Raw genomic sequence first — 27,859 nt, 5'->3', positions numbered from 1 at the left:
TTTACTTACACCGAGATGGCAGTGGTGTAGGCTGGAAAGCTTGATTAAGTTGCAGTTACAGACAAACAACACAGACGGTCTCGTGGAGGTTGCTAGGCTCCACGGTGCAGAGCTCCGGATGGTCTGGGTGAACAGGCCATCAATGTAGAAATCGTAAATATGTCTTATAAAAGTTGCGTTCGAAGACGGGAAGAGGTGGGCGGTGGATCAGGTCGCCACTCTCCTCTGGATCTCACACAGGGTTTCTATTACCCTGCCGTGTACCCAGAGTCCCCACGAGATGGATGTGGAGTCCTCTTCGGCTTGGGCGGAAACCGCTCAAGCCTCTTATACGGCTAACAAGCCAATCGTTAGCCGCCACGTGTGAATAATTTAGCACTAGCCAATCACGGGGAACAAATTTGCATACCGGTGGCGGGAACTCTTTTGCACCGTGCATTCCTCTTGCAACTTGAGCAATGCACTCTGCAAAAGAAGCTGCGGAAAAGGCGGGAAACTGGTCCCTGCACCGGGGTTTCCTCTTGCTACAGGAAACTCTCCCGTGCAATGCTCTGCAACTTGACGGGGATAATTCTGGTGCCGAAGCACACACACACAATCATGCCTTTTGGGTCATGACAGTGGGGATACATCCTGTGCTTCCAGGAGGACTTATTCTATGCCACGCAGTGGGCCATGGCACTGGAAAAATCTTTTTTGTCTACTTTCTTTCTTTCAAAAACAAGGTACCTGACTTATTTGGGGGCATGTATGTGAGAAAATACAGCAATCCTTCTGAAGTAAAAAATAAACGTTATCAAAAAGTATTAAGCTAGAAGGAATGTGGACTCCATTACACTGAAAAGTGTAGAAAAATCAGGTTATTCAATTTAAATACAGCCTCGGATGAAACTTGCACTGTTGAACTTGAGAAGCAGAACACTGAGTTTGAGGATTTTGCCAATAAGGCTTATGATGTCATCAGCATCTCTACCTTCAAATCATAGTTCTTGTGATATAATTTAAAATTTTGCTCCATGTTGTCCAGAGCTCCCAAGGGCCAGAGCTGGGCTGGGTGGTGCAGGGATGGGGGGGCTGGAGGAGCATTCGGGGGTCAGGGGACTACTGACAGAGCCCCCCACATGGCGTGGGGCAGTGGAGGGCAGCAGGGATTGCTTCCCCCCAGCAGCACCTGGTGAGCGGGGGCTTTTTTTTAACGGGCCAGGAGCTGGGGGAGGCTGAGCAGCCACCTGGCAGGGGTCCCCCCATGGTTCCCTTTCCCCTCCTCCAGCCTCCCCTCCCCTGCACCTTATTCACCAACTCAGAGTCCAGGCCCAGCTCCCTGCTGCAGCGGTCAGGGACTGCCTGAATCACCGAAGATCTCCGAATCTTTTCCAAATCAATTCAGAGAGCTTTTAATCAATGAGGACCTTTTAATTGGTTCCCTGAGTCGATTCGGATTTGGAGATTTGGCCACCAAATTGGGGCGAATCTCCTCCGAATCGAGTCAGCACCCAAAATTTCACACATCTTTATTGTGCACCTGCACAACATTGTGTGGGGTAGCATATAGCCACAAAGGAGTCAGAAATCACTGTTTCTACCACCAAATTAGTTGGAAAAGAGGTAGGTCCATGGTATTGTCCTCCCCATCCTCATTGGCTTGGTATATGGGGCTGCGTATATGAATGTAAATGATTTGAGAAAATTCTCACATGTCTGGTACAAAAACTTACCCAGAGTTACCTAAACAGACCTGTGAATACTGAGTCCTTGAAGAGCAGAGAGCTCGCAATGCCGATGCTATGCAGCCAGAGGGCCCCTCTGCACACATCTCACTGTGGTCTGCTGGCTTCCTAAGTCTGGTTGCAGATAGATGGCAGCAGTACACAGGAAAGCCGTGTCTCCCTATCTCATTATGTGGTATTGTGAAGGGGGCATGTTCTGCTCCCTGCTTGGCTGGAGCAGCAGTGTCCAGTGAGCAACACACCATATCCCAGTGGGCAGGGAGGGGAGATGGGGACAGAAGCAAAGCATCCTGGTATGCTGGTGGCCTGAGCTGGGGTTTCCCAGAAAAAAACATACACAGACATTTGCTCTTTCAGGAGAAACTCATGTTGTCATGATTTAACCCTGGTTGTTTCTGGGTTATTTTGCTCCTGGAGTGACCATTTTTACTCTGGGAGAAAAATCCTGAACATCTGTATGCCCAGGTTTCTCCAGGGAGAGCAGTGACTCTCCCCAGAGAAACTGAATGTCTGTTCGTGGCCTGGTTTTGGTGCAGTAGCATGGGCCACTGTGAAGTGTACAGAACCAACAGTGAAAGGTAAGAACAGGCTAAAAGTGCAAGTGTGGTTAAAAAACATGGAATGGTCATTTTTATAGTTCTGAAGGTTTTTACAAAGTGCAGTCATTAAAAACGGAAGGTTTCAAAAGGATGAAAAACATCTGAGCATTTTTTCTCAACATGAATTGAATGAATTCCTATCCTCTTCCTGATGCTTACAGAAAAATGATGCTGTCATTGTTTCAGGTTGATATATATCTTGCAAAAGATGTGATGAACATATAGTAGTGGTCTGTGTACCTACACACACTCTTACTTAGAATAATTAAGCAGGCATGTTTATCTGTAAAAAGTCAATTTTGTACAAAAAAAGGTGGTACGTTTCCCTATCTGCATGATGTGTGGGTTGAGAACATGACACCGCTCTCCCTCCCTATCAATTTAAGAGTGGCAAGCTGGCAGCCACGTAGTAGTTCACGTACTATTTTGTTACCTGGAGATCCACAGGAATTGCTAAAGAAGGCTTTAGGGATCTCAGGGTTGCACTGCAGCAAAACACTGAACTCCTGTCACCTCTCTACCCTTCCTCTCTTGCAATACCATGGTTCACAAAGGCTGCCCTGCTGCAGGACTAGCTGCTTACTTCTTGTGTGGACATACCCCATCCTGCTGTATGCCACCAAAGAATTGTAAGATGTATTTGATCTACATGTTACGCTATTTTGCCTGAAGAGCAAAAATGTGTTGAGTTCCTGATCCTATTTCCTCCATAAATGGTCAGACAACTGCATATTATTCTACACCATGTATTAGCCCCTTAACAGAAGTGGTTTGGAGGGCTTTATGTCTACTTATATGACAAGGAAGAATTATATTGAACCATCACCTTTCCCCTCCAAGCAGTTCCTTCTGGCATTTATTCCTGTACTGTGTGAAAAGGGAATATAGGCCACAGTTACTATATAACTCATAGGCTTGTGATCACAGAATAGGATTGCAGCTGCATGAGCAAAAACATCCTGCAACGTGAACTCTACTCCCAGCCAGTTGGCAGTTGTTCGCAAAAAAAGCTTAGTCTGGTTTTAACTAAGACTGGTTTTCTCCATGATGTCATGTTTGATATCTGGTCACAATGTAAGGAGAATAATGAGAAAGAGACTACTCAGAGCATCCAGAAAAGATCCATTTTCCTGATATTTCCCCCTAACCTGTTTTGAGGATTTGGAGGTAATTTGGGGTATTTGGGGTATTTTTTTTCAGACTATAGTATTCAAGGTCATTTATCTTTTCATCAAAATCAACTATATATAAATACAAGACAACACTCGTCCTATTCTAATCTCGCTCATCTGTAAGTAATGGTAAATATAATAGTTTAACAAATTATTTCCCACCTATTGGGTTTTAAAATGACTAAAATGAAGCAATTATTCAATTTCAAAGTAATTTTAGTTTGAAAACCAAAGTTTCATATGAATGAAGTGGTACAGTTTTTTAAATACCATTCAGATTTTAATTTGCTCTAATAAATACACCCCCCACCACTCTTTTTAAAATTCTGCTTTAACTTACGGTTTCATTTTCTGGGTTGTGTAGATGGAACTCAGGAACCGGTGAATTATTTTACAAATTATTAGAAACACAGACCAGATTCTGTTTAACTGGGGAAAAAATGACAAAGAATAGTACAGAGCGTCTGGATCTGGCAATGAGTCTTGCTGTGTTGAGCTTGCTTTTCTTCTGTGATTTTTTTAAACCCAAACTTTGAATTCCAGCTGGCAAATTCAGTATATTACATGCTTTGTTTTTGGTAACACAATGTACACTATAAACTGTATAGTCCTGTGGCAGTGGGAGAATTTGGAAAGATTATTCTAAATTGTAAAAATATGTCTAAGATTTATACAGGTTAGCTCAGAGATATGCAACATGTTTCTTTGTTTCCTGAGTAGTACACTGGTTAGATTCAAAGATAACCTCAAAACATTAGTTTACACAAATATAGAAAAACATGCAAACATTAAACACTTGTTTAAAGACAAGAGAGGACTTTGACAAATGTAACATCTATCTTTCAAACCTATCATTTCTTAATGGTGAATATGAACTTCAGCGGCCCAATAATTTGTCCATTTCTCAAGATCACATTTGAACAATATGCAAGCCCCAGATGCTAGGTAATCTGTGGCCTCATGGTTTGTAAATGTTTTCTCTTTCTCTTTGTTGGAAGCTATTAACAATGTCACATGTAGGCCAAAAAATAATAAATGTTCACCGCTTTTTTTATAAGCATCTCAGAATAAGTACATATATATTTTTTATTTTAGTCATTCTTCTAAGGTGACAAAAACATACGCGTCTGTGTATTTAAGGGGACCTCTTTAAATACTCCATTGGGAAAAACTGTCCCAACGGAGACAAAAGTTTTTTAAAAGTTTCAATATTTCATCATCACAGAACTTAGCTTATGAGAGACAGTATTGCCTTCTATTTTTTTTTAGCAGAAACAGTTCTTTCTCATAGATAAGAACTTATCCCTTACTGCTTTGCATAGCAATTATTGATGGTAAAAATATTTAGTAGTAATCATGACAATACAGTAAATACAGTGGTTAGACACATCCATCTACTAACAGTATTTATGTCTGTTCCTTGAACGAAGAATCCAAAATTCAGCTGACGTGATACAATAATGCCCAAGGATGTTTCTGTGGGGGTGCGCCCCTATGGCACTGTTGTTACAGCACCGTCATTTAGTACTTCCTCTTTCAAAGCAAAGGACTTTTCCATACTTGCTCTTGGAAGTACTAAATGATGGCACAGTTAACAGCCCGTGCTGCGCTATCCACATGGCGCACGGTTATTTTTAGTTGCTAGATTGCCCTAACGATGCGCTATACAGAGGGAGTGCATCACTACGGTGACATAACTGCATCATCACAGATTTTGCCCACCAACACTACTTAGCCATAGTGCGTTGCTACGGTGACATAGCATCACATGTAGACACACCCTGTGTGTCCAAACTGCCATATACTATCATCTACCTATGTATATCCATAGTATTTGTTATTTCAGACTTATGGCACTTAAGGGTTTTGGTAAAAAGAATTCACAGGCATTATAAGAACTCAACTAGTGGCAAGAAAAGTAGCCAATAGCTAAATAAATAAATAAAAATGATATATTTTCTTTTAGACTGATGCTCATATATATTATATGTACTTGTAAAAGCGTTTAGGATTTTTATTTGGTTAGTTGGTTTTTGGTTTGTTTGATTTTTTGTTTTTTTCTGGAGATCTCACAGTCTTTCAAGGTCTCTTTTCATAGAGAAAAAAATGAATGAAAAATTAAAACACCATATCTGTATTTTTGTGTCTATGGTGATTCTCAGTTAATATAAAATAATTTACAAACTTTATATGCATTCTTAAAACAAGGTACTAATTAAATCAAGTAGGATGGATGTACAAAGTTCTGAGGCTGGTGGCTGTGAGTTAATCTTTCAGACCACAAGACACATGGATAATCCTGGCACAGATTTAGCAGGTCTGCCTTTATGTTAAAACGTATGCGTGATAAAAATATATGACTGAATAAGATTTTTGTGGCTAGCAGTTTTTCATGCCAGTATGACTCCTGTAGATGTTCAGTAAAATTGTCTGATGTGCTGGTATATTCAGAATGAGTTAATAACTTTTTTCAAAGATTTTTCCATGCATTTCTTTGCCATTGTGCAAAATACTTGCGACTATTTTTGCAAATGCAGGTGTTTATTGAAGAGAACACAACCACTGCAGGTGTATATTAAATATTTGCTAAAAGTAAAGATATTAGAAAGAAGCAGTGACTAACACGTATATGTTTTTATCTATATTTACTTCTTTTGGAATTTCTATGAATCCAAATGCTAAACTTCACATCAAGTAAAAGATTTAAACTAGAGTCAATCAAGGAATACATTTGATCACCCATTAGGAAATAAGTGTTGCTCATCTGGAATAGAAAAGGAATATAGTTTTATAGAATCAAAAGTTATCCTTAAATGTTTTTAGTAGTATCGTAAAGAAATAAGGATGTTTTAATTTCTGATTTTCCAGCTCATGGGTCATATTTGACCAACTGCTTTCAGTAGAAGACATGCCACTTTGTTGAGCTATTTAGGAATCAAAAAGACTGTCTTAATTTAAAACAAGGAGCCTTTGTTTTAGTTGGTGACTGCCTTGTGAAATTTTTCAGTTCTCAGCGGGTTAACCAGGGAACAGGGGCAGAGTCATAATTGGCCTATTTAGAGTATTTTGCATGTGAATAGTGTGTTAGTGAAGCATTACTAAGTCTGTTGTGAGTGACATGGTGATTAGAATTTAGATTAGGGAAAACACATTCTGTACTTTATCAAGTACAGTAATTAGTTCAGTCAGTAAAAGTTGATTACAAGTAACGATAAAGTTAGATTTTTGGTACTTAATTTTAAAATTTCTTTATTAAATGGTAAATTTGTTCTTAATATAAATGGTAGTATCTACACCTGTTTTATTGCATATCAGAATAATTAAAAGAACAATGTGTTCAATGCAGAGTATAATCAGGGGATTTATATATTATGGGTAAGTTTCAATGTAGTTTATAGCAAATAGAACATTACTATGAGAAAACTGTTCTTCTGTCATAGTCTGTTAAAGATTTATAATTTCTCTTTTATTATGGTCAGATACTGTTTCCTACTGTTTCGTAGAAACCATCGTCCTTTTGTGACTAAGTACATTTTGAATTTGCTAGTGTGCATCTCGTTAGTTAATAATACAGACATAAACTGGATATACTGAAAGTCCTCTGCGGCGGCTGCTGCTGCTACTATACAATAGATTTAATTGTTTTTGTTTTTGTGTCTTTTTCAATAACCTGGCAAATTAACCATTTTTTTTAGCAATGTATAATTGTATTTTCACGTCTTAATCACATACTGTGTACCTGGTGTGTATATTTTTATATTGCATCAAATTGATATATTTGATTCACGGGCATGACAAAATTTCCAATGTTGGGATAGACAATGAAGATATTTTAATACACATTGAACCGTAAGATTAGCAACAGAATAAAGTTATTTTTTTTAGTTTTGCATTGCTAAAAATAGAGACACCGGCTCATTTTTTTTCCTATGAAGAAAGTGAACAGCATTCAAATATATTTCCTTAATGTACCTCCAAAAGTTTGCGTTGACCAGTTATTGAATTGGAACAAAAAGGAATTATGTATACTTTAAATATAAATGATTCGATTGTTAAATGAGCTACTCTAAAATTGTTTTAAGCAAGGGGACAGACACTCAACTGCAAACATGTTGTATTGTCTCCTATAAAATGTTTGCTTCCTGCAGGTTTCTTTATTGTATTTATTTTAAGGAATAAGAAATAACAAATGATGGGAAAAGTTAATTTACGATATACATTTTTAATATTTTTTTCAGCAAAGTCTCCTTGGAGGTGACATGGATATTGGTAACCCAGGAGCTCTCTCACCAACCAAACCTGGCTCTCAGTACTACCAATATTCTAGCAATAACCCCCGAAGGAGGCCTCTTCACAGTACCTCTATGGGTGAGTCGCATTGCTTTGTATATTTTTTTCCCCCAATTTGGAAAAATAATTATATTTTCACTCTATTTAAGAAGAATTTAAAGTAAAAAGAGTAATTTACAGGATCCTCTCATACTTCCAGCTAGCAGTATCACGGGACTTTTTAAACATTAGCTGATTCCCTGTGTTTACTTCCTTTGTTGCCTGTGCAGGAATCCTTTTTAAAACAAAACAAAACAAAAGAAAGAAAAAAATCTTTTATTTCAGACAAAACCATCTAAAGAAGGAACAAATAATCTAACACCCCATAAACCAAACATTTGCTGTTTTCCAGCAACTTTATATTAGGCTGGCTGACTTGAATAAAGAGTAATGGTGTCCATTACTAAAGCACTGAGAAGAATGAGCCGAGAGCTTGTTGTTTGGCAAAATTATGTGAAAAGTCTGTCTCGTACACTGATAGTATTTTATCTTTTCTTTCCAGAAGTACAAACAAAGAAAGTTAGAAAAGTTCCTCCAGGTTTACCATCTTCAGTAAGTACTGCTCGACAACATCGCTTTTGTGTGCGTTGATTTTTTATTTGATTTGGGGGGGGCAGAAGTGAAGCTGATTCTCAGCGCAAAGAGCATTTATCAGTAAAGACCTTAGACAAGGTAAGAAGGGTCTAAAAATCCTGTCAGGTGTCCAATCTTTGAAGTGATTAATTGCACAAGGAAGACAAACGTGGGTTGGTCATGTTGATTTCAGCAGGGCAGATTCTAAAGAACGGTCTGGAAAGATGCCTAAAGTTCAGAGAGTTTTACCTGTACGTGGGTCTGGATAGAATGAGCATTAGTTTCACGTGTTGGTTAACTTCTTTGTCAGTGTGATGATGATTTATGGATTTGCATGTTAAAAGAGATTTGTGGAGAGGATTTATGAGAAATTTACATGGGTCTCAGCCCAGAATTCAGGGAGCATATCTTTATTTTCTAGTGAAGTATCTGAATTAGGGCTGTAAAGGTAACTGCATCATTTGCTGTCTGCATGTGTAATACCAGGTGTCAACCAACGGAATCCAGCTGTTACCAAAAGCATTATGGGTTATTTAATAAAGATATAGCTGATAATTGCCAACGGTTCCCCCCCCCTCCCCATATGATATATTCTTGCAAAGAATATCCTTGATTAATTCTTTGTGAAAAGAAATGTGGGCACTATCCCAGGCAAACAGATGCATCTTTTTCAATGTTTACTTTCGAATCTATATCTCATGCAATCAGAAGCTGATATTTCTGTTCAGGTGTCTGAAATCCTTTGTTTTGTGAGCCAGATATTTTTTGTATTTATATTTTTCATTCTCTAATATGTAACAAATTCTTTTTCTGAAAAATTGAAAGAACATACATTATATCTTTTAAGAATAGCTATCTAAGAGTAGGGTATTATCAATTTATGGCAGCCTTAAAAAGAAATGAAAGGATATTACAGTAAGTATATCTTGTAAGTATTAGCACAGCTGAAAAAGGTATTTTACTCAGACTTTCCTCTTACTTTGATACATGGCACATATTATCTGTGTTACTTCTGGGCTAGCAATGTATCAGATGAATTTTCAAATCAATGACTATAAACAAATAGTAAACCATACACGAAAAAATTGACCTGACAACCATATTTACTTAATCTACAAATACGGGTGTTAGGAAGAGTTAAGTGTTAATCGGTCTTGCAAAATATGTGAATAAATTGGCATATTAATTTAAGATAGTTTTTTTTTCTTTTGTTTTTACTGTAAATCACTAAATCATTTACTGAAATTGGAGATTAAACTGATATACTTTAAATAGGCTTCATTTAATCTTGTGGCTGTGACAAAGGGACCCTCACTGATTTAGGAATAATGAAACTGTAACCTCAGCACTAGAGACATGCATGAATATCATCATTTCAATACACCAAACATTGGGCTCCGGATGATACTACACAATATCCCAGATATGAATGTTATCATTTTTATATGTCGGAATGCAACAATTGTGAAATTAAGGTTAATAGCATAATACTAGGCATTTTTTAAAATTAAAAGGTAGATACTATACATGCATTTTGAGTTTACTTAACTTTCTGGCTTTAAAGAAATAACTAATATCCCCCCTGCCAAAAGGTTTTTATGAATACTTTTATGCTTCAAGTTAGCGGTGGATTTAATTTAGATGAAACTTTAGCTTTTAATAGCCTTTATGACAACTTCAAATGATATATTCCTCACAGCTGTTTACATTTTGAAGCAAGCCAGTACATAATGTGGATAATATTAAACTCAGTCGAATGTACCTTTGAATGTTCTGGAAAGGCAGAAAAGCTTTGTGCTGTAAAAGCCACATACTTGCTGTAAGGCAAAAATACTTAAAGATGCAGTGCCTTATTTTCAGGTTTCTAAAAATGAACTGTTAGCTCTTTCTAGTACCCAGAATTATACTGGTTTCTTTGTAATACATAGGTAAATCTGCGTGGTATAATGCCCATTTTTTTCTCTGCTTTATTACACTCAGACAACAGTTTTCCACAATTTGTTATGATTTCAAAAATATTTCCCCATACACAGTTGCCCACTTCAGGACAGTTATATTGATGTGCCTGTATCCTTGCTGTAAGGAGGAAGTCTGAGTATGATGGTACCTGTTGTCTACTCTTGCTGTCCCAAGAAGGTTGACTGATGTTTCTATTAGGAACAGCTACATTCAGGGTCTAAAAACTCTGCTGTGGGCAAATTCTACCTCAAGAGCCAGAAACAATTGTTATATTGTTTGCTGAAGGGTCTTAAGCACTTTGCTTCTTTTAATTATTTTTTAAGAAATCTATTAATATGCAGAATTGAAGTACTTAACTACTCTATGATCCCTAAAATTAATCATTTAAAATAATATTTTGGTTTTTCTCATCCAAATCATTCTTAATGTGGACTACCCTCTTTCAGTATTTGAAATTGCCTTTAGCCAGGTTCCCTGTTAATTAAAACATTTGGCTTTTTTTTTAAATAGAAACTGTTAGCATCTCAGAACATAGGAAAATTTACATGTACAGCATGTACGGTGATGTCAATATATATATGTGTGTGTGTGTGTGTGTGTGTGTGTGTGTGTGTGTGTGTTTGTATTCTTAGAAAGGTATAACACTGTTATTGAATAAATGGATATATAAAAATATAACTTTAGCTTTGTTCTCTACATTGATATATGTTGTAAAATGTCATTAAAAACTCAATAGATTCTGAATGAGCAACTGTTTTTCTCTTCAATGTTATAAAAGAGTCAGAATATATTTAGGTGATACATCTTGTCACATTAGACCACCAGGACTATTATGCTAGATAAATAATATGCATTTATAAATTGGCTAAATAGATTATACTGTTCTTAACTGACAGGGTGAAAATATGGCCATCTTTATCTTAAAATACTTCATTTTTAATATTATTTATACCATACATTATAAAGATTGTTCTGAGCACAGCTATAGTAGGTTAATATATTAAGGGTTTTATAGAAAATGTTTATGATTAACTGTAATACATGCTGTATTAACTTTCTGCCTTTCACCAAACAAAGATGGTTTATTTTGACAGCAAAGGAAATTAAACTATGAAAATAATAGTAAGGGTCCAAGTTGAAAGTAGAATCAGGAAGTTTAGAGTTAAAGCTGAAATATCATCCTTAAAAATCCACCCTATTGTGACTAGATGCATTCCAAACAGCAAATGATCTGCCTTGTCTTTATTCAGACACTGCACTGGCTGGCGGTGGGGGGGATGTAAGTCTGGCCTTCATAGCGAGCCTTCAGTCTGGCAGAATGAATGAATGACACTTTTCATCTTAGGATCTCAAAGCACTTAAGAAAAACTTTGTAGCTGAGCCCATTTTCCCACTGCAGTGCAGCCACCACGGAGGGCTGAAAATACCATTTATCGTACAATTGGGCTAGAATAAAACTTCGGAAGCCTAAAAACTAGACTTAAACTGGGATATAGGTCTCAAACCATTGTACCTCATGTCAAAACCCTCTATATTTACCATATGTCATGTTAACTAAACAACCTCCCTGGGTAATCAGTATGCCACTTCATATAGACTGTTCAAATTATCTCTATCCAACATATTCATAGTGCCCTTTGTGAAGAATATCTCCTCTTCTCCTGTCTTCATGGTTTCAGGAGCTTGCACTGATTTCAAGTTTCATAATTTGAATGCGTTTTCCACATCATCAGTTTGATGTAAGTTTCAAAGCATCGGACTGTGGGAGTCGGGAGACCTAGGTTTCACTCCAAACTCTGGATTACTCTGTTAAGACACTGCTTTGTGTCTCAGTTTCTCATCAATAAAGTGAGAAAACAGTACATATTTATTTATAGTGTAATATCTTTGGGGAAGGAATCTCTCTTTCTTAAACCAGATTTACACTACAGATTTCAAATGACATAGCTAAATCAGTCAGGAGTGTGAAGAAATACAATCCCTGGCCAATATAGTTGAGCCAGCAGAAGCTGCTAATGTAGATGGAATTATACCAATAAAAGCTCAGTTTTTCAGGCTTATCTTGTTTTTCCCCCCCATAATACAGGATGGCTTTTACTGTACCAGAACAAAGAGCAGGTTTGCTACTGTAGCTGCATCCGCACTAGGAGTGCTTTGCCAGTATAATGTATTCCTAGTCTCGTAAAGCACTTCTACTATAGAAAAACCTATATACTTGTGCAGTGTCTAGCATAAGAAGACTGTAATTGTTATTTGGACCTGTAGATATTACCACAAAAATTAGTACAATACTCACCTTTGTAAAGTACATTGTAATCCTTCAAGGAAATGCTCTCTGTAAGAGTGAAGTATTGTTGCTATCCAGCATGTTACAGTCCAGACTATTCTTGATTATATTATAATCAAGAATAGTTATATTGGCATTATAAGAATGCCAATATTCTTGTATTGGCATTTCCTTATCCTTGGTTTTCCCCCAAGTTTCCTTTATCTTTTAATCTAAAGCTTTTAACCATTATGGTCAATGGTAGTTTCATCATATCTGTCCTTTTTCCTAATATCTATATATAATAATAATATATAACAATACATTAAGTGTCCATGAAGTGAATCCTGACATTGCTTATTTTCTTATCTTGACGACTGGGAAACTGAGTGCAAAATACAGTGAGCTATGCTGTCCTCACATTTTCATATGTGGATGAGCTGAACGTTTGGTGTAAGACTAGGTAATATTCAAAAGTGAATCCTGGTTCTTTTCTTAACCCTAGATCTCCTCGGTACCTAGAAAGTAAAACTGTAGGGCTGGCTAAGCTATCTTTCCATCACCAAGGACTCCCGTCACCCTCAAGCAGCCAACTAAACACATTTTGTAGCTGCTTTGCATGTGTTGAGACCCAAAATATCCCACTGAGGTCTGAAATCAAAAAGGCCATTTCTTAGTCACCTACCTGAGAAAGAGCTGTTTGAACTGGATATTTTTGCTCTGATGATTTGTGTTGTTATAGTATATATGATATTAAGCACCTGCTCTATCCTCTGCACTGGATAAGATATATTCTATGCCTCTATGAGTTTACAGTCTATACTGGATACAGACAAAATGACTACAGCTTATGATACACCAGATGAAAGTTTTGTTTCTATCTCTATGGGTTTGTCAGGACACTTCTTGAAACACCTTTAAATAGGGAAGTGAATGGACATTAGTGACGATGCCATTCCAAGCATAGGATACACACTGGATGAAAATGGGCATATAGGAATAAGAAGAAAGCAAAAGTTAAAAGTCAGGCTAGAATTGACATTTTCTAAGCTTAGGTACTATCCACGATAGTGCCTTTGCACCAAGGAACCAAGGGTCAATGATGTTCTTGGTTGCCCAGATGTAAAATCTACTGGGAGACCTTCCAGGTACAAACAAACAAACAGAAAGTTGAGGGTATCAAGGTAACTTTAAAAGGACTGAGAAATCACCCTCTGATGATTAGGATTCATGTTGTTTATGCATAAGGCATCATCATTAGTTTGGTATGGCTTTGAAATAAATGGGTAAGAAGTTAAACACAGCTGTCAGACTAGATAGTCAAGAATGCAATGTGCCTGAATTCCAGTCCTAGGGTAAGATCAGGGGTGATTGGGATTGAAGAGGGAGAAGTTTGGAAAAAAAGGGAAATCAGGACTTCATCCCTGCATACTCACATGCTCACAGACTTTTTAACTCCTGAGAATGAAATCAGGTTGCCTTTTCTAACAGTGGATGCTTTAAAGCTTGTTACCTTTCCCTGAAATAAAGCATTGAAGTTGAATGAGCTATTCTACTTGGTTGTATGAGCAGATCTGCACAGTCAGGGCATTTTCTGACAGGGCAGGGACACAAAATGACCCAGCTCAGATCAAAGATAGACGGGCATTAGGACCCAGCCATTGCCACCACTGCCTCTCCCCGCTGTGGCATGGCATGGCAAAGCACCTCTCCACCAGAGCCTACATGCCCAACAGTGTTGCGGCACAGGGAGACATCTCTACTGCCGAACGCTGCTGAAGCCAGGGCTCTGCGGGCTGGATCCAGCTTGTGGAGCATAGGTTGTCAACCCCTGTACTAGATAGCTTGAGTAATATGTCTTCTTCTGCTGCAAGTATTTTTTGTTTCCTGTGTAGAATGATGTTAGTCTTATAAAAAGCATTATCAAATGCAATAATAGTATCATTTACCAGTTCTTAATCTGTTCCATACAAAGACACTCCTTTTCCCATTGGGACCACCCTGTGCCCCCTTGCCCGTCTAGCTGGAGCATCCCGTCAGTTCTGTTGGAAGGCTGGGTAGGAGTAACACCTGGACACCTGTTCATGGCCTGTCTGTGCAATACCAGTTTAAAGATCTGTACCATACTCAGTCCCCAGACAGCGGAATTAGAAAAAGTTGGTTCTGATCAGCAAGAATTCAGAAATGTTGAACCACTTTCAAGGAAGTCCTGCAGTCTTGTCTGAACTCAGGTACTTAAAAACTTTGTAACATGAGCACCAGAAAATTACAGGACCAGCAGTAGTTCCTCATATTGACTGACCACTGTTTCATATAAAACAGTGATAAGTCTTGCTTTTATCGAAGTTCTCAGTTTTAGCAGCCTAATCAAATACCTTTTCCTGTTCCACTGGCAGCATCTTTGCCATGACAGCTGTTTGGCAAATTGGACAATGAATCCAAATGGCTTAGAGTGCAGTCCTAGTCACAAGGCTGCTGTGTTTTGCTGTCATAACCTGAATACCATCAGTGCACATACAGCAAGTACTGGGAGTCTTCCCACACAGACAAGGAAATATGGAAAGTTATGCAAAAGACAACACAACTGTAGTTTAATTCAATTGCACAGTTTCCACTGATTGTAAAATCACACCAGCAAATCTAGTAAGTGGCAGCCAAATAAAGTTAGTAAATTAAAAAGACTCTGTAGTGTCCCGTCAAGAAACTCTGTACAGCTCCAGTACTTCCTTGAATTTTATTCATTGCTTCTAATGGGCAGAAAAAATATGTTAGATGTACAGATTATGGTTTGAGATTTTGATTTTGGTAAGCAGCTGATTCTGTAAAGTGAGATGCAAATAAAAAGTGGACAATGTATATAGTACAATGCTGTCAGCATTTGCTTTTGTGGGATTGATTCTGATATGCATCTGATTATATTAATTGACATTCTAATAATCAGCGGACACTGTATTGAGAAGTAAAGGCTTGCCTGAACTCTGCTAAACAGCTGCTCCTGAACACCTGCAACTATGTCATGAATTCACCAGCTGACTGCATCATTGGAGAAGGAAACTGCTATGAATTGTCTGAAGATCAGGAAAGCATATCCCACATATAGGGCATAAATGGCAGTTGGTATTTCCTCAAGTCTATGAGGGTTAGTAGTGGTATGATGCTCAAATGACTTTCATGTTTAGACAGTTGCCATTTAATTTAAAATCTTTTGTCTCCATCTCTGAAATATCTGTGTACAAGGCCCAGAATCCTTAGCCAGCTTCTGCAATAGCCCTTTGATATATCAAGGCAGTGGACAAGCATTTTAGTATATGTCTGTGTCCATCAAAGAAAGTCAGACTAGAATGCATATCAGAAAAATCATAAGGAAGATGACTGTAACTACATGAAGACTAGCATATTTTTATGGGTGTTTTTTCTTAAGCATGGGGAAGGAGGAGGGATTTATGACTTCTCAGGAAAGCATGATACATAGGTTAAGAAGCCAATTTTTTACTAAGCTATTATTTCTATTAGCTGCCATTATAGGAAGGACCATATAAATATCAGGGGGAGAAGTTGCAACCAGATCAGTTTTGGCTATTTTCCTAAGCAATGTTGTAAGACAGGGGTTTTCAACCTTTTTTTGGTTGGTGTACCCCCGGCGACCAGTCCAGAAGCAGGGAGGTCAACAAGGTGGGGACGGGGACGCTCCCCCACCGGCAGATCGATGAGTTGGGGGTGGGGGGGCAGTGTTCCCCACAGCGAAACCAGAAGTGAGGTGGCAAACCTGGAAGTGCCAGTGGTGAAACCAGACGTGCCCCCCACTTCTCCACACTGCTGCTGCGTACCCCTGGGGGGCTTTCCAAGTACCCCCAGGGGTATGCGTACCCCCAGTTGACAGCCCCTGTTGTAAGAGGAAGCTTTTGCCCTGAAGAATTAAGGTCAAATTAAAAGCTGGGGAGAAGGTAAATATTGTTTTTGTTTAATTGATAAAGAAAAAGGTATAAAGAAATGAAATGGCGACTGAAGTGGCCCATATAAAGTCTGTGGAAGTGTCAAAGAGTTGACACAATTCTCCATAATTCCAGTTTTAACCACAAGAGCACCCACCTTTCTTCAGTACATTTCAGCATTGTCCTAAACCTTCTCCTCAACAACCCAGTTCTGCCAAATGGGGGGGGTTTCAAACTAATTTGGATGTCTGTTTCCTGTTGGTTCAAATGCCTCTCTTGCTGCCTGTAGTCTACCCACTATGAAATCTACCTTACAAAAGTAACAGTATGACGAGTTCTCAACATCATCACTGCTGGCAGTATCTTCTGGGCTGGATGCCATCTTCAAATGTCATGCATTCAGGGGCTTCCCCGGGGTTAGAAGTGTGCAGTGTGTTCTGGGTTGTCACTGACCCAGGGAAAGCCTGAAGTACTTGAAGTGAAAATGGCAGCTGGCCTAGCAATGAATGCCAACCTAGCTAAGAATCTGTTATGGGTCTGGTAGAATATCAGCAAAGGTAGTGGGATCTGTTGGGGATGGAAAGGATCTTCGGTTAAATCAGAAAGAGGGGAAAAAAGAATAGCAAGATTGGGCCGAGTTAGGAAGTGCATGCCAGGAACATCAACTAGAGCTAACAGTATTCAGAAGGATAGAAGGAGAATATGGGATCGTGTAGGAGTATTTCTGCAGCAGATAAAGAAGAAAGAACTTCTGTGAAGAGCTTGGTAGAATATTTTATATCATTCAGAATTATTAAATTGTTCAGGAAATACCGAAGAATGATCAAGTGAGGGCAGAGGTATATAGCTTAGTCCAGAGCTGTTTGACCAGTAGACTATGTAATACGCTGCTTCTGAGCACTGTTTAGGCCTCCCCTAGTTAGCAGTACTGTTGATATTGTTAGTAGTACTAACTTGTGTGCAGCTGATAGCAGCAAATGACATGTCCTCTTTGCTCTGAAATCCCACTCCCACTGGACCACATTATATACCCCAGTGACCACATTATATAACATGGTGTTATGGGTCCAGAAATCTGTGTGTGTCCACTTCATGCTCTGTGACGTCTGTGCATGCACCACAAGCAATACTGTTTTGCATCCTATTTCTATTCAGCTCAGCCAAGGGCGGGATTTAACCTTTAGTTCATTTTTTCAAACAAAAAATCTGTTCTTCTGTATCTTCCTTAATTTGCAATAATTCCCCAAACTTTTTTTCAAGTAATTAACTAAGCCACAACCCATTGCAAACTAATGAATTAGTTAGCTAAAAAATGTTCTCTAGGAAACTACCTGAAATTGTGAGAAATCAGAATTGCATTCCAAACAGAGAGCTGTGTGTTGGTATCTTTTTCTTTTATACAGATTGGCACTCAGTGAAGTTGTTGTTGTTTTTTGTAATATATTGTGCAAAATATTTTAAACACCAAAAATCATTTGAAAGGAGAAAGCATTTTTCATGCTTTGGTCTTAAGCATTTCACTTCTAAGAGAATGCAATATAAATTAATTTGGTTCAAAAGGTACAAGTCTGTAGGTCCAGCACAGCAATATTGAATAATTATGACCCATTCATAGCTGGTATCATAGGTGTATGATTATTTGGGATTTTTGCTTTACTTGAACATATACTCCCTCTTCAGAGTAATGTAGGTAGTGCAGAGGACAGTGTTTTTCATGGACATAGGGTTCTGGTCAACAAATACAGAGAAAGTCTTAAGGATCTGGTAGAAGTGCAAACTGAAATACTAAAAGCAACCAGCATTTTTTTAAGGCAGCACTTTCTGAAATGCTGATTATTCGCTGTGGCCGCTCTAGTATTCGTTGTATAGAACCATGCCTATTAGAGCTTACCTGTGGGGAGTTTATACATATTCCTTGGGGTGAAATGTGACGTTTTAACCATAATGTATTGCCCCCCACCCCTAAATTGAACATTTTTTCCCCTCTAAAGTTTCATAAAGCATATTTATTTCTTCTTGCCACAATGACTCTAAAACTCCACTTCTAACAAAGTAGAATGAAAGACTGCACTTTCACTTCATGGTAAATGTACATTTAGAGGAGTTGCTTCTTGAAGCAAGAATAAAAATGAGCAAAATTGTCATTTGGACCCAGGTTTGCCAAATGTCCATTAAGGCCACTGGAATGTACGTGCAATCTTAGCCATTGCAGGAGTTCAATGTTCTTTTCTTTTTTATGTTGTTAATTAAACGTACAAATGAAAAAAGAAAATAAAAGCATATTTGTAAGTTCCATCCTTTGAACCATATTCTGCCTGCAGTTATCTCATTTTTAATTGCAGTTCCTTCGGAGGCATGCAGGAGACTTTCATAAGTGTAAAATTTAGCCCTTAATTTTAACTGTGAACTTAGGAGTTAATTTTTAGTAGGTTTAGTTTATTTTTATATTCACTGACTAGTTTGTAACTTTTCCTTAAATATTCCTCCAGCATTGTATTCAATCTAAGCACTGTCGTCTTCTCAAATGTCTGACTAGCCCAGCTCACTATGTGTTCTTAGAAATCAGTTAGGCATTTAAATCCATTTGTGTATTAGTTATTTCAAACCTTTTGTTTTAAATACTACTTTGGGGCTTCTGTGTATAGGGGGTTATTTGGTCTCTCTCGTTTTATCTTTTTTTCTTCCATGTTAGGACCATATGGACACAAAGGGTGGGTCGCATAAGAAACAACATTAACAAAAAAGTAAGCCAGAAAGTTTAAGGGATCCTGCCAGGATTTAAGTACTTATCGATTTGATCTACTTAAGTTTGTTAGAAAAGTCTTTATGTTTATGTTTCTTTATACCAAACAGTTATTTTTGCTCTAATGGAGGGGGTTTTGTGCATTTTCACTGAAAAAGTGAATGTGCAAAATGCTTTTGTCACTATAATTAAAAAATGGTGTAAATACCACTAATTATCATTAATGTTTTAATATTTAGTTAAATATCCATGGAATTCCCTTGGCATAAAATATATTAATCTTACAGAACACTTGTGTTCGTGAAGGCTATTTTTTTCAAAGGAATTCAAAATGTTTGGCAGTCTGAACAGGTTATTTAACCAACAGCAGAGGGAAAAAGAGCCTTAAGCATCTTTTCTTGAGCAAGCGATATTATTGTTGGTTGTGTAGCACATAGCCAGGTACCAGGACCTCATTGTGTTTGCCACTGTACACATCTAGACCAAAAAAAAAAAGAGAAAACCCCTGCCCCAAAGGCCTTACAAATGTAAATAGGCATTGGCCCTATATTTGGACAATATCTCAGTGTCTGGGTTTTTTTCAACAGAAAAAAAGTAATGACTTGAGTTTCTAGATTTTGTTTTAGCATACCTTAGCACTCACGCAGAATGCTACGATAAACAGGGATATCTATACCTAAATCTAGATAGATATAGATGCATATAGAGAGATATCTATCGATTGATCAATCGATAGATGGATATTTAAATACTCCTATTTCTCCACTTTCAACCCTTCCCTTTCACCTTCTGCCCTCTTGAACTGTACCCATCTTTTCTGAAAGGGCTAAACAGGTTCTCTGTAAATCCTGTCTTAATTGTCCACAGGAGGTCACTGTTGAGTACCACGTGCCCCCCTTTTCCCTGCAAGGACCAAATGAGTTACTTAAGGAGCACCTTGCAGGAAGCTTGGCGGGGAGAAAGACTCAGGGCTGGTGCTTTATCATCATCACTGGCTATTTGCATTTATGTTTCTTTTATTAAAGTAGATATGGTTTAAAGGTTTTTGTATTTCCTAAATTCCTGGCAAATAACAGGACTGTTTATCCAGATACTTTAGGTGTACTCATAGATCTACTCAGTTTCTAACCTTCATTTTTGCCGTTAAAATCTCATTATAAGGCTACAACTAAATTCTTAAACAGGAAAGTGTATCTGTCAACCAGAAACCTAAAGTGGTTTAGATAACTTTTGCGTTTTAAACCAGATTTGCATATTACACATGATCTGACTATGTTTCCAGATGAGAACATCTTTTCCCTGCCAAATACAAGCCACAAAGTGACGATGCAAAGTTAAATTGTCTGGTTCAAGTCCAGTTTGGCTGAGCTAACCCCTTCCTCTGAGTGGCCCTAGATTTGTATTTTGGTCTGCAGCAATATGATATTTCTCAGGGAAAGTTTGACGGCCCCTGGGTAGACTGGATTTAGCCAGCCCTCATTTGTTGTCATTGCCACCTTGTGGATTACAAAGAATATTGGTTTTCAGCTGACTTCCATTTAATTTTGGCTCTTTTTTTGCAACCACACTTTGGCAATAGTGTGTTAGAGTCCTTAACCAAAAAGATCCTCTAGTTTGCTCTGCAACACCTCATTTCTCTACTCACAGTTCATTTATGATTCTGATGAGAGTGTTTTTTTCAGGAAACACACATTTCACTTTTTGACCTAGGAGCATCTGTTAGAATTTTTTTAAAAAAAATACTACTTTGGCATTCTGGAAGTGTTAATGTCTTTCATATCTGTTTAATGCTATTTAGGGATATTTATGATCACCTCTTGGTTACTTGGGGTAAAGTGTGTTGCAATTTTTTTCAAACAGACAGGAAAGCATTCATATGAGGAAACAGATTGCTTTAAACATGTGCTTCCTGTGACAGTAAAAAGAACAAATTAGATTTAACACTGTGTAATGAATGCATAAATGTGTACGTTTAAGCTTTTAAAAGCCTTGCATTCCGTTCTGGTCTAAACAAAAATCAAAAGTCACCTATTAAAGAGCAGAAAAGTGGATTATAAATCTACAACCAAACCTGTTTATATTTCACAAAGCAATTCTGATGCAATTTGTCCGTTGAACCCAGATTTTTTTTCCAGTTATGTCTTTTGTATTGGGAAAATTCAGTCTTTCGGGACTTCTTTTCTAAGAACTAATCCAAACAGTGCATTATGGCAATGGGACACACAAGACAAGGTGTATTTACACAAAAAGGCACCTTTGATCAATCAAAAAAAGGACCAGAAATTTTGTATTGATTATTAAACTCACACCAATGAGAATATATAGTTATGTAATAATATATTATATTTAAGTAATGAGATTTTCCTTGAGTTGTGTCTAGCCTTTATTAACTACAGAAGATTTGCCACCAACTCTGTATTTTCCCTTCTGTGCTAATCCCACTCCTTTAAGGCTCTGACGTGTAGTCACCAAAGAGCTGGGCAGGGACCTCCCTTGGAGTATCCATAGTTTGGGGACATCTGACTCTTGCATTACACACTGAGACACTAATATCAAAACAGACTACTTATAGTTGCACAGTAGGATAGTGTTTCTTTTGGCCGACATGCTTGAAATGAAATGGGCATACTGCAGTCATCTTGGCATCAGAGGTGGGATAAAGGAAGCAGGGGGAACAAAATCAGACTGTGAATGCACTCACAACTGATGGCTAGCTTCCTTTTTTGTGACACTGGTCTGTAGTGAATCTGATTACTTTCTTTTTTAGGAACAAAAAAAAAAAAAAAGCCATCACTGAGAGTTCGGTGGCCCAGGAAGCAGCCTGGAAGCACTTACTGTATTTTCTCGTGCTGTTGACCTATACTTCATTTCTTCAGGCTACTTTAGCTGCTCTGATGTGCTACCAGCACCATGTGCAGAGCGTATACAGTAATTGAATTCTCACTGGAAATGTGATTGAAAGGGAATTCCAGCACACAGAATGTATTTTCTAGCATATTAAAAAATAAGGGAAAGCTATAGAATGCTATAAAGAAATATATTTAATTATCACTCACCTATTAGCGGGTGGAACCTCTTCTGAATCATAGCTTTAAGAACTCACTATGAATTATTTTAAATGCCTGCCTTTGCTTTCTTTCATTGTTTTTTCTTTTGAGATGCATTTGGAAAAGAATTAAAGGCAGTTTTTCTCTCCCTCCACCTAACTGGTTGCCTCCTGTTTTCTCTTTTTTCAGAGAGTTTCTAAAAAACATGAAATGGCAAAACTATTCAGGTGGAGGGGACAAGTGGGCTTGTGTTTCGCTATTGACCACCAAACTGTTTCTAAGTCGAGTGAGAATGCCAGCTTATCTGTTTCCACTGAGACTGACCTGTATTCAGTACAAAGATGTCCACAAATGGAGCAAAATGCCAGTGAGAAGGACCAGTTTCTGGCAATCCTGAAATTGTGAGGGGCTCTAGGAGTTCGGGCTAGAATGCAGTTTGTTTGATAATTAGTGCACATCTCCTAAGACTTTGAGAGACTCGTGTTTAACCTTTCTGCTACCACGTTCTCACATAAAATGAGCACGCACCTTTTATAATTCTCCAACATTTAAACAAATATTTTTGAACCATCTCTATGCAACAGGTTTCTAAAAGATTTAGAGTCTGCAGTAGGTTTCCAAAAAAACTTCATTTTTCTTATATTTTAAATGTTCTGTTTGTGCAAAATTTTGAGAATCACCATAAGGGCTTCTTTGCATTTTTAATTTAGTAACTAACATATGAATAAATTTGCATATTAATTAGTTGCAGATTAAATCATGCATACATAATTGCCTCCTTACTGTGTTTAATGTTTGTCAAAATCTCCAGCCTGGTTTGATGGATGTCGTATGAAAGATTACAATTTGATGTACCCTTGGAAGTATTTACACCAATAATGCTGGATTCTTAATAGCAGAATTCTCTAGTTATATACAGTTACTAATAAACATGTAAGATAGGTGCATGTCCCTTTTGCCTAGATTTTTTTCCTTGCACCAAGTCATTTACTATTCATAATCATTAATGCATCTCCTAATTATACAGCATATGTCTGTTAACCATTTCATTGCCAATCTTTGGGCTGCAGTGTCTCAATTTTTAATAAAACTTGTATTATTTGGGGCACTCTTTAGCGAATCACTTTGCCTCTAACCTTAGCTGTCCCTCCAGCTTCATGTAGGGTGCAATATGTTGAGGAAAAGCTTAAAATATACTTTGTGTTTTAGCACTGAAGTTCAAGAAATGATCTGCACCTAATTAATGGCTGAAGGGTTTTCTTCAGTGGCTATTGCAGTAAATAATGAAGGACATACAAGTACAAAAATATTCAATACTGAAAGCATTGCTAAAGTAATACTAAGTTTAATCACCATTAAAACAAGGAAAGGTGGTACATAAAAAAGACAGATTCTTACTTGCCACACCCTCTTACTTGAAGCAATGAATTTGGCTCAGTATGAACATAACAGAGGGGTACTACTCCTCTTTTTCCAATTCATCCCATTGTACCGAGGCATTATCTTCTGCGGCTTTCAGAGCAAGGGGCAGGTTTGCAGATTATACACAAAATGCAATACCTAATATGTAAGAGCTGCCTGTGAACAATTACCCCCATCTTTCCCCATCCTGAAATGGACTGTGATTGCTGATTTAAAAGGGGTTTTCCTCTTTAGTTGTATGGAAACTCTAATTCATATTTCCATAACAATTGGATGGCAATGCTCAAAAATCTTGATTTAGCTCCCTAACACACCCTTCTCCCCCTAGCCCTGAATCATAAGAATGGCTAAAAAAGCATACAAGCTTTCAAAGATATATGCATTTCAGTTACTGTCGAGGGTCTGGAAACTTTAGAGCACAGTCAGATTGTGTTTTCAAGCTTGAGTCCACAACCAGGAGGGCTAGAAACTTGTTTTATTTTTCGTGAAATCTGAACTATCGGATAAGCCCAGGGTTCTCTTATCTGGGGCTTTAGGAAAGAAAAACAAAAATATTGAGTCTCATGATCCAAAGGCTTGACTACACTGCACTGGCTGTAGTAGCGAGTGTTTCTCTCTCTCTTTTTTTTTGGGGTCTGGATATAAATTATCCACTTCTTAAGGAAGAGCAGTTATGTAGGATTTCTGAATAACCATGTTTTGATACAAATATCATCTCCAATGTGGTTTTGCACTTAAGTGAGAATTTGAGCAATCAAGAGGAATGCTGGTCCTGTACTATGAGCAGGAGGTGGAGGTTCTCTTCCCTCAGCTCCACCATTTACCTGCTGTACTGCTTCCTGTAAGTCCCCTCCCTCTGATTCAGTTTCATCTTCCAATTTTGCTCCCTTTTATTATGTAGACTTTACCTCTTCAGGACAGGAACTGTCTCTGCTTAGAACAATAGAATGACAGTCCAGATGGAAACTTCTAGGCACTACCATTACATAAATGTTTTAAAAAATGTGTTGGATGAATGGATATTTAATAGTATTATTCACTTGTACAAGAAGAAGTAGTTTGGGAAGTAATAGTATACATATCCTAGGCATTTTACTGGTGACGTGTGGGGACATTTGTTCTGTACTATGTACTTACAACAGAATCTCTGGCCGTGTCCAGATGAGTGAGCACGTGCCTGTTGCTGCATCTCAAAGCAGTTGGGAGATGCCACAGAAGGCACGCTAGGAAAGAAAAAATGTTCCACGCGCTGCATATTTTTGGCACAGACTCTAAATTTGATACTGGGAAATCCTGGTATTAAAAAAAAAACACACGGGGAAAAAGTGGTGCAAGGCATGCTCCTGGAGCATGCCTTGAAGCAACCAGGGATTGGGTCCTCCAGAGAGGTGCCCTAGCATCTGGCCAGAGCGTGTCTATGCCTGCCGCATGTCCCTGCTGCTTCAGCATGCTGGAGGGAATAGAAGTGGGACAAGGCTGCAGCAGTGGCCCGAACCCTGGCTTTGTCCCCAGTAAGTGGGGACACATGGGTGGGGGGGACTGTGGGTGGATGGGGGAGATTGTGTGTGTGTGGAGCTGGAGGGACTGTGGGTGGGGGGAACCGTGGGGGTTGGGGAAACTGCCACCTGACACCCAGAGGCTACATGTGGTGCACAGCACTTGCCCAGCCTGGTGGCATGTGCCTTTGAACATAACTGGGCCAGCTTTTGCTGCCACCCAGGGCCCCCAGCACAACAGGCAGGAGCTGTGTGCCATCGGGCCAGGTCAACTCCTGCCTCCATGGAGCCGGCCCAGCCTGACGACAAGTGGGGCACATGCAGACAGGAGCCAGCCTGGCTGGATGGCACAGGACTGATGCCTGTGGTGCTGGGGCCCCCAGTTGGCAGCAAGAGCTGGCCTGAGTCCACTCAAAAGCGTGCACCAGCAGGCTGGTGCCATTTGCAATGTGCAGTCCCCAGGTCTCAGGCAGCACCATGCACTGCTGGGGGTCTCTGCCAGCCGTGGGCCATGCGCGCCCCAATGTCCTGCTGCTGCTGCAGGGGTGCTGTCTGTCATGTTGGGGGTGGGGCAGGCAGGAGACCCACCTGTCCTGAGCAGTCTCCCCCACCCCCACACAGTCTGCCCACACCCACAAACCCCACACTCCCAAACCACCCCACAATCCCTGCACCACCCAAACCCCCAAACAAGCCTGACACCCTGCCACAAGCCCTACACCCCACCATAAACCTCCTCAATGTCTTCCCACAAACCCTACCCCCACCCCCCACACTCCTTTCCCCCAAACCCAACATCCTGCTGGCAAATCTCACACCCTGCGTGCCTAGTCACCAGATGAGACAGGACCTGCTGGCAGCAGCCACAGCTTCAGGGGCAACAGCCACACTGCAGCCCTGACCCATGCCCACACTGGTGCTAGGAAATGTGGCCCCAGCCTAGGGGGAGAGGCCACAAGAGGCTTAGAGGCCCCTGCCCCCTAGAGCAGCCTGTGCAGGGGGAGGCTGACTTGGAAAGGAAGGGGGCTTGGCCAGCCCAGTCCCTGAGCCACAGTTAAGGGCTTCCCAGGAACCGCATGGGTATCGCTGGGGCCTGGGCACAGGTACAGGGAGCAGAACAGGAAGGGCTGGCACTGCTCAGAGCCACAAAGCAGTGGGTGGGACAGCTGCAGCGGGACTCGTGTCCTGGTGCTGGGACAGAGCTGCTGCCATGAGGAGGCTATTCGGGGCAGGAAGGGGCTGCAGGTCAGGAGTGAGGGGCACTGGTGGGGCTGTAGGTTGGGAGTGAGGGGCAAAGGCAGGGACAGGGTACTGGCATATCAGTGCTGCTCAGTGCCCCATGAACTGGTGAGCAAAGGGGGCAAGGACAGCTCTGATTTTTCTATGATAAAAAAACCAAAAACAAATGCCAAAATGTATAGATATTTTGAATTTGTTATATGATGATGATAGAGGCACTGATAGGCACCCAAATTGCTTTAAAATTGTAAATATATCTGTCACAACCCAAGGGTATGATTTTGTTTGTGTGCGCTTTGGCACTGCTAAATTATTTCCCGCCACGAGGAGCTTTCTTTGCAGGGTGCATTTCTTAGTTGCAAAGAGAAATGCACGGTGCAAAGGAGTTCCCACCATTCGCATGCAAATTTGTGTCCCACTATTGGCCAGTTCTAAATTATTCTCACGTGGCGGCTAGTGATTGGCTTGCTAGCCGTATAAGAGGCTTCAGCAGTTTCCGCCCAAGTTGGAGAACTCCGAGGAGAACCCCGCAAGGGAGGACTCCACAACCATCTGGAGGAGGAGAACTTCACGTCTCATGAAGATCTCTAAGCGCTGTGGAGCCTATCGAACCCAGCGTGTGCCTTAAGAAGGCTATAGGGGTCTGATCAACCTCTGGCCTCCCCCCATCGCCGAGCGCAATCCTTCGACAAACCCCTTTTCCCTGCGCGCAAGTTCCACGAAGCCTAGCAAACTTCGTGTGAGTGTATCCAGAGCTCTTTTCTCCAAGTTGTTTTCTTTGGTTGATGCGACGGGCTTGCGTGTTTAGAGCCTTCAGCCGGATTGGGCTAGAGGTTCGTGTGGAAGGAACTCTTGTCTGCCTCTCTTCTTTTCTGTCTGTAACTGCAACTCAAGCAAGTTTTCCTGCCTGCACCACGACCATCTTCGGTGTAAGTAAAATAATCTTTAATCAACCGCTAAGCGTCCGTGCCTAATTCTAGCCTGCCGGGTTGCATTCCCCGACCCGGCGTGTCCGGGCTGCTGGCCACAGCCCGCCGCGCGCCCCCGAGGGCCTCGGACCGCTCCCGGCCTGCACATGGCAACGAGGATGGGATCAGGGGAAGGCACGCTGGAGCTAGAATTAGTTAAGAACTGCCCTTGGCGCAGTGGAAAACGCCAAGTAGAAAGCTTTATGGAACTGGAGGCGCATATTGCTTACGGGCAGGCGGGCGGAACGGGTGAGAGGTTTATCAGCGGACGCCTTTCGCTGAAGGGACAAGAGGGAGCTTCCGAAGACGGAGCCCCGAGAGAGAGGGAAGTGTATCTGCACCCCGCGGCATTCGGGTGTATAATGAGCGATGAGCGGGTCCTGTTCA

The 27,859-nt window shown here is 39.8% G+C and overlaps 1 protein-coding gene across 15 annotated transcripts in view; it reads left to right on the top strand.

The window, feature by feature from the left end:
• Window positions 1–27,859, top strand: part of TCF4 (transcription factor 4) — a 360,805-nt gene that overhangs the window by 204,764 nt on the left and 128,182 nt on the right. For all 15 annotated transcript variants that reach the window (XM_014517565.2, XM_025198159.1, XM_014517561.2 and 12 more), the window contains 2 exons: window positions 7,737–7,866; window positions 8,330–8,379. In XM_014517565.2, the coding sequence (XP_014373051.1) occupies window positions 7,737–7,866; window positions 8,330–8,379 (180 nt within the window). The remainder of the gene's footprint in view (window positions 1–7,736; window positions 7,867–8,329; window positions 8,380–27,859) is intronic.

This window comes from Alligator sinensis, unplaced genomic scaffold (assembly GCF_000455745.1).
Source record: "Alligator sinensis unplaced genomic scaffold, ASM45574v1 scaffold701_1, whole genome shotgun sequence".
Lineage (NCBI taxonomy): Eukaryota > Metazoa > Chordata > Crocodylia > Alligatoridae > Alligator > Alligator sinensis.
Note: the sequence above shows the minus strand (reverse complement) of the source record. Positions and strands in the feature narration are given on the sequence as shown.